The sequence below is a fragment of the Procambarus clarkii genome, chromosome 64 (assembly GCF_040958095.1).
Source record: "Procambarus clarkii isolate CNS0578487 chromosome 64, FALCON_Pclarkii_2.0, whole genome shotgun sequence".
Lineage (NCBI taxonomy): Eukaryota > Metazoa > Arthropoda > Malacostraca > Decapoda > Cambaridae > Procambarus > Procambarus clarkii.
Genome location: NC_091213.1, coordinates 25,595,608 through 25,603,701, shown reverse-complemented (window position 1 = coordinate 25,603,701; position 8,094 = coordinate 25,595,608). Strand labels below are relative to the sequence as shown.

Here is an 8,094-nt window from a genome sequence, read left to right as displayed (position 1 = left end):
CTGGTGTACAGGTTCCTGAGCCTACTGGGCTCTATCATATCAAAATTTGAAACTGTGTATGGAGTCAGCATCCACCACATCACTCCCTAATTCATTCCATTTGTCTATTACTCTGACACTTAAAAAATTCTTTCTAACGTCTCTGTGGCTCATTCGGGTACTAGGTTTCCACCTTTGTCCCCATGTTAGGAGGCCTGGTCGACGACCGGGCCGCGGGGACACTAAGCCCCGGAAGCACCTCAAGGTAACCTCAAGGTATGTTCATGTTCCACCCGTGCTGAAAAGTTTGTCTTTGTCTACCCTGTCAATTCCTCTGAGAATTTTGTTGGTGGTTATTATGTCTCCCCCTTACTCGTCTGTTTTTCAGGGATGTGACGTTCAGCTCCCTTAGCCTTTGCTCGTAGTTCCTACCACTCAGTTCCGGGACGAGTCTGGTGGCATACCGCTGAATCTTCTCTAACTTTGTCTTCAGTTTAACTAGGTATGGACTCCAGGCTGGAGCTGAATATTCCAGTATAGGTCTTACATAAGTGGTATACAAAGTCCTGAACGATTCCTTACACAAGTTTCTAAAGGCAGTTCTTAAGTTCTTATGTTGGCCAACCTAGCATATGCCGCTGATGATGCCTATTGATGTGGGCTTCTGGGGACAGGTTCCGTGTTATATCAACCCCAAGATTTTTCTCTCTGTTTAACACTTGCAGGATATCACCTCCCAGATGGTATATTGTAATCAGCTTTCTATTCTTTTCGTCTACTTTCATTACTTTACACTTTCCTGAGTTGAACATTTTTAGCCATTTTCTAGAACATTCCTCTAGTTTGTCAAAGTCGTCCTGTAGTCTCTGTCTATCTCCATCTGTCTAGATTCTTCTCATAATTTTTGCATCATCAGCAAACATTGAGAGGAATGAGTCTATACCCTCCTGAAGATCGTTAACATATATTAGAAACTGAATAGGTCCATGTACTGAGCCCTGTGGGACTCCGCTGGTGACATCTCGCCACTCTGATGTCTCCCCCATCACAGTTACTCGATTTTTCCCGTTGCTTAGATTCTTCCTTATCCACTGGAGCACCTTACCTTTTATTACTGCCGGTTGCTCCAATTTTGTAACAGCCTTTTAGGAGGTACTGTGTACTGTGGTACTCTAGTTCGATGTGACAAAGGCTACAGGCCCGGATGGAATCTCCCCTTGGATACTAAAGGAAGGAGCAGAAGCACTGTGCCTGCCACTCTCCATAGTGTATAACATATCACTGGTAAAAGGGAAATTGCCAAAAATTTGAAGACGGCTAATGTAGTCCCGATATACAAGTAGGGGGATAGACAAGAGGCACTGAACTACAGGCCAGTGTCCCTAACTTGCATACCATGCAACCTGATGGAGAAGATTGTGCGAAAAAAGCTAGTGGAACATCTGGAGCGAAAGAACTTTGTAACACAGAATCAACATGGTTCAGGGATGGCAAAAATCATGAAAGAAAAAGAGGGGCGGGCAGACTGCATATTTTTGGATTGCCCGAAAGCCTTTGACACAGTACCACACAAGAGGCTAGTGAAAAAACCGGAGAGGCTGGAGTGAAAGGGAAGGTACTTCATTGGATAAGGGATTACCTAAGCAACAGAAGACAGCGAGTCACTGTGAGGGGTGAAGTCTCAGATTGGCAAGACGTCACAATTTGAGTACCGCAGGGGTCAGTCCTTAGACCAATACTGTTTCTGATATATGTAAATGATCTCCCAAAGGGTATAGAATCATTCCTCTCATTGTTTGCTGATCATACAAAAATTATGAGGAGGATTAAAACAGAAGATGATAGTAGGAGGATACAAGATGACATAGACAGACTGAATGAATGGTCCAACAAATGGCTAATAAAATTCAACCCGAGTAAATGCAAGGTAATGAAACTAGGCGATGGAAACAGGAGGCCAGGCACAGGATACAGAATGGGAGATGAAGTACTTCATGAAACGGACAGAGAGAAAGATTTAGGAGTTGATATCACACCAAACCTGTCTCCTGAAGCCCACATAAAAAGAATTACATCTGTGGGATACGCGTGACTGGCTAACATCAGAACAGCATTCAGGAACCTGTGTAAGGAATCATTCAGAACCTTATGTAAGACCAATCCTGGAGTATGCGGCCCCAGCATGGAGCCCGTACGTTGTCAAGCACAAGACGAAGCTGGAAAAAGTTCAGAGGTATGCCACTAGACTAGTCCCAGAACTAAGAGGCATGAGTTACGAGGAAAGGCTGCGGGAAATGCACCTCACGACACTGGAAGACAGAAGAGTAATGGGAGACATGATCACTATTTACAAAATCCTCAGGGGAATTGACAGGGTAGATAAGGATAAACTGTTTAACACTGGTGGTATGCGAACAAGGGGACATAGGTGGAAACTGAGTACCCACATGAGCCACAGGGACGTTAGAAATAACTTTTTCAGTGTCAGGATAGTTAACAGGTGGAATGCACTAGGAAGTGATATGGTGATGGCTGACTCCTACCCAGAGGTTACCTTGAGGTGCTTCCGGGGCTTAGCGTCCCCGCGGCCCGGTCGTCGACCAGGCCTCCATACACAGTTGCAAATGTAGATGTGATAGAGCCCAGAAGGCTCAGGAATCTGTAAACCAGTTGATTGACGGTTGAGAGGCGGGACCGAAGTGCCAGAGCTCAATCCCCGCAAGCACAAATAGGTGAGTACATGTGCACTAACACATGCGCACTAACACACGCACACTAACACATGCGCACTAACACATGCGCACTAACACATGCGCACTAACACATGCGCACTAACACATGTGCACTAACACATGTGCACTAACACATGCGCACTAACACATGCGCACTAACACATGCGCACTAACACACGCACACTAACACATGTGCACTAACACATGTGCACTAACACGTGCACACTAACACATGCGCACTAACACATGCGCACTAACACATGTGCACGCACACACGCGCACTAACGTAGCAAGAATATTGTGTACAGTTAATCAGGAATCCCAGTTAGAGGTTGGGTGGGTTATTTTAATAATTTTGTTACTTGTAATTAGATTTTACAAATATTATCATATAAATATATGCAATTCCTCCGCTAGATTCGTGCGTTCTAATTGTATTATTTAATACACTTTTTATTTATAATTAATATTAGGCTGTCCACACTTGTCTGTTAATCTAGAATGTCAAAATATTTGTTTCACATATATTGGGTGTGGCAGGTGATTGGTGACGGTACATCCCAGGGTGTGGGGCAGGTATCTGGAAGAGGCTACACCCTAAGTGTGGTGCAGGGGTCTGGAAGAGGCTACACCCTAAGTGTGGTGCAGGTGTCTGGAAGAGGCTACACCCTAAGTGTGGGGCAAGGGTCTGGAAGTGGCTACACCCTAAGTGTGGTGCAGGTGTCTAGAAGAGGCTACACCCTAAGTGTGGTGCAGGTGTCTAGAAGAGGCTACACCCTAAGTGTGGTGCAGGTGTCTGGAAGAGGCTACACCCTAAGTGTGGTGCAGGTGTCTAGAAGAGGCTACACCCTAAGTGTGGTGCAGGTGTCTGGAAGAGGCTACACCCTAAGTGTGGTGCAGGTGTCTGGAAGAGGCTACTCCCTAAGTGTGGGGCAGGGGTCTGGAAGAGGCTACACCCTAAGTGTGGTGCAGGTGTCTGGAAGAGGCTACACCCTAAGTGTGGGGCAAGGGTCTGGAAGTGGCTACACCCTAAGTGTGGTGCAGGTGTCTGGAAGAGGCTACACCCTAAGTGTGGTGCAGGTGTCTGGAAGAGGCTACACCCTAAGTGTGGGGCAGGGGTCTGGAAGAGGCTACACCCTAAGTGTGGTGCAGGTGTCTGGAAGAGGCTACACCCTAAGTGTGGTGCAGGTGTCTGGAAGAGGCTACACCCTAAGTGTGGTGCAGGTGTCTAAAAGAGGCTACACCCTAAGTGTGGTGCAGGTGTCTGGAAGAGGCTACTCCCTAAGTGTGGGGCAGGGGTCTGGAAGAGGCTACACCCTAAGTGTGGTGCAGGTGTCTGGAAGAGGCTACTCCCTAAGTGTGGGGCAGGGGTCTGGAAGAGGCTACACCCTAAGTGTGGGGCAGGGGTCTGGAAGAGGCTACACCCTAAGTGTGGGGCAGGTGTCTGGAAGAGGCTACACCCTAAGTGTGGGGCAGGTGTCTGGAAGAGGCTACTCCCTAAGTGTGGGGCAGGGGTCTGGAAGAGGCTACACCCTAAGTGTGGGGCAGGGGTCTGGAAGAGGCTACACCCTAAGTGTGGGGCAGGTGTCTGGAAGAGGCTACACCCTAAGTGTGGGGCAGGTGTCTGGAAGAGGCTACTCCCTAAGTGTGGGGCAGGGGTCTGGAAGAGGCTACACCCTAAGTGTGGGGCACGGGTCTGGAAGAGGCTACACCCTAAGTGTGGGGCAGGGGTCTGGAAGAGGCTACACCCTAAGTGTGGGGCAGGGGTCTGGAAGAGGCTACACCCTAAGTGTGGGGCAGGTGTCTGGAAGAGGCTACACCCTAAGTGTGGGGCAGGGGTCTGGAAGAGGCTACACCCTAAGTGTGGGGCAGGGGTCTGGAAGAGGCTACACCCTAAGTGTGGGGCAGGGGTCTGGAAGAGGCTACACCCTAAGTGTGGGGCAGGGGTCTGGAAGAGGCTACTCCCTAAGTGTGGGGCAAGGGTCTGGAAGAGGCTACACCCTAAGTGTGGGGCAGGGGTCTGGAAGAGGCTACACCCTAAGTGTGGGGCAGGGGTCTGGAAGAGGCTACACCCTAAGTGTGGGGTAAGGGTCTGGAAGAGGCAACACCCTAAGTGTGGGGTAAGGGTCTGGAAGAGGCTACACCCTAAGTGTGGGGTAAGGGTCTGGAAGAGGCTACACCCTAAGTGTGGGGCAGGAGTCTGGAAGAGGCTACACCCTAAGTGTGGGGTAAGGGTCTGGAAGAGGCAACACCCTAAGTGTGGGGTAAGGGTCTGGAAGAGGCTACACCCTAAGTGTGGGGTAAGGGTCTGGAAGAGGCTACACCCTAAGTGTGGGGTAAGGGTCTGGAAGAGGCTACACCCTAAGTGTGGTGCAGGGGTCTGGGCTACGGAGTGTAGTGAGAATGGCCACCTTCCGGCAATGCTCCAAAGGTGCTCACCATCGTCCCCTTCTCGTGCTGATGGTGAGAGGGAGAGTGTGAGTGTTCCAGTCACATAAGAGCAGGTGAAGGTGACTTGGGATGCAGCTAAGGATAGGTATTATGGAGAATTACTAACTGTAATTGCAACAACTACCATTAATAATGTAAGTATCAATAAACAAAATCCTTCGAAGAAGACAAAGACAAAATCCTGCAAGTTGTGTACAATCCATAATATAGTAATAATATAAAAGCCTATCTCATGCAGATGTAGCAAAAGCCTTGTTTTAGAAGCAGTGTTCATCTCATGTATAACTTATTCACGTAAACAAAATAATTTTTTTTTTGAGATATATACAAGAGTTGTTACATTCTTGTAACAACCCTCCCTCGGAACCCAACCCAACCCTCTTGTAACAACAACAAAATTAACCCTCGGATATAGGGTCGCCAGGAGGCCACCGAATATCAGAGGGGGGGGGGGGGGGGGGAGGGGGAGGGACCATTGTGGTCACCATACAAACCGTCATTTTGAGGGGAGGCCTTTTTCACTCCCCCCCCCCCCCCCTCCGGCCACACACTGTAGCAGAATGGTTGCCATCTGGGTTCCCCAGGGATGCTGGTACTCCAGGCCTGGTCTTGACGATGTTGCTACACCATTGCAACAGATCCTGACGACCCAGGTAAAAATTATTGCTACTCTTTGGATTCCACATGTGAAAAGGACCCATAGATACTCATCTTGACACACTATGAGTTGCAAATAACAAAGTTGTGACTTGTAAGTACTTACGCAAACAATACATTAGTGCCATGTATCACTCATTGTGCCATGTAATATACATGTGCCATGTATATTAGTGCTATCCATCTCTCACATATACAGTACACTCTAGCCAAAATTGTGTATCGAGGCGACAGGTAGCGGGGTGGCTGAGCTCATCTAAATTATCTATTACAAACATTTGTAATGACTGGTGACCAAATGTTAAGTGATCCAACAAGACGCTCTGAAGGTCACACCTGAGAAAGTCATTGATAATGCAATGTGACCTTAATGCCGAGTGTGTGAGGATTATTGATGTCATCGAGTTACCGTGTTAGGAAGTGGAGTACAGACTACTCGACTCGTTCACTGCTACAGCGCTACAGCGCTTTGGTGACCTTTGTAGACTCCGTAGAAGAATCGTGACCTTGTCCCAAAAGTTTCCAAACTGGCTGAAGCGTGTCATCCCCAGAGAAAGGCTTCATGGGTCTACATCCTCAAGACCTGAGGAGTTTTCCACGACGGTGGTCCGGGGTGGAGAGCGCCTGTGATGATGGTATCAGGCCACACAGAGCACGTCTGGTCCTCAGGTGCCTCCAGCCCTTCCTAAACACCGTCTGTGAATTTATTAACTCGACTGACTTTCAGATTGAGGGTTTCTACGATGTGACTGTGGGAAAAGTTTGCCATTAAATTGGAATGTGAATGTGTAAGTAGATGAATGTGAGTTCGTCAGTAGATGAGTGCATGAGTTTGGTGGGACAATTATAGCTTATACCACTATGAGTGGATATAGGATAAACTAAACTAGTTTACCTCTTGCAAAATATAAATTATACCATATATGGTGACCTAATCTACAGTAGTATTGTTAGTACTAATCAATCTTATGATTATATTAGTATTCAATTTAGAATGTCTCAGCTGTATGGTAAAGATGGCCTGATTATACTGTGTGTTTCTCCTAACATGTGTTTAGTGTGTGGGTACATGTGCTTCAGGGTGTGTGTGATGGCGCCTAGTACGGTGGCCTCTCTACAGCCAAGGTAGCAATAAACTTCACTATTTGTGTGGGCCAGCTCAGCTTGCAGTAACTCCAAATCACAAGTTACCTGACAAATGAAGGGCATTAGTAATGGTTCAATAAACAAATAAAGTACAGGTGTGACATGAATATTGTGTGTGTGTAGTGCTGAGTAAACACATATTGTGTGTGTGTAGTGCTGAGTAAACACTTATTGTGTTTGTGTTTTTCGTAGATTAATAACCGGCTGCCTATCCAATATTATATAGTGATCACTACAAATAAAAAGAATATAAGACTGTCGGATACTCAGGCAGTCCTGTTGTTGAGGTCACAATGGCAATTTCTTGGTTGGTCTCATCATTATGGATCCTTTGAGGAGTTGTGCTTGTAGTGAGGCGCCCTCTCTGTTTTGTGTACAAGTTCTGTGTATACGTGACTGGCGCCTCCTCTCTCAGGTGGTGGTCCAGTAATATTCCCTCAATATTCTGTGTTTATTTTACAGTAACAAGGGAGCTAAGCTATATTTTTACTGCCAATTATATTTATTTAGTCCTAGTGAATACTATTTATTATGTTTAAACACTAGACTCTTGTTTAAAAGAATAATTAGAGTTTTAAATTTACGTGTAGTGACAAGACGTCTGTTGTGATGATGTCACAGAATCAACCATTCTCTAAATTCTTAAAGGGTAACTGTAGTATGTTAACATGTGTGTCGGATTTCCGTCACTGCTTACCTTATGTAGCCAAAAGTCATTGAAACTTTAACACTTCAGTATACTTGGGTTTGTTTTTATGTAAATAAATATACATGCATTCTTAATAAAGGGGTAAATAAAAAAATGTTGTGGATTCCCAACATTGTGGATGCATGTGAGGGTAAACTGCTTCTTCCCCTCTCACCTCCGTCGTTGACAGCCTACTTACAACTAATACTTCACACCAACATGAGCTACAAATACATATGTTCTGGAGTTCCCGCCAGGGCCTGACACCCTGTATAGACAACAAAACCCTCCATCCTTCACCACCTGCAACGCTTGCCCACTTTTCACACTGCAAAGACGACTATGGCGTTTTGTTTATACTATTAATGCTCGTGAAACATAACATCTTCTTGGTATGACAGCAGTACCGTTTCATGCAACAGTCCATTGAAAATGTCACTT

General features: G+C 46.4%; 1 protein-coding gene across 1 annotated transcript; it reads left to right on the top strand.

Moving 5' to 3' along the window:
• Window positions 1-1,385: 1,385 nt before the first annotated feature.
• On the top strand, window positions 1,386-4,799 carry LOC138354804 (putative per-hexamer repeat protein 5). Its single transcript, XM_069309299.1, has 4 exons — window positions 1,386-1,541; window positions 1,751-1,906; window positions 3,252-3,467; window positions 3,576-4,799. Exons 1-4 carry the CDS (start codon window positions 1,386-1,388, stop codon window positions 4,797-4,799), a joined length of 1,752 nt encoding a protein of 583 aa, XP_069165400.1.
• Window positions 4,800-8,094: the final 3,295 nt, after the last annotated feature.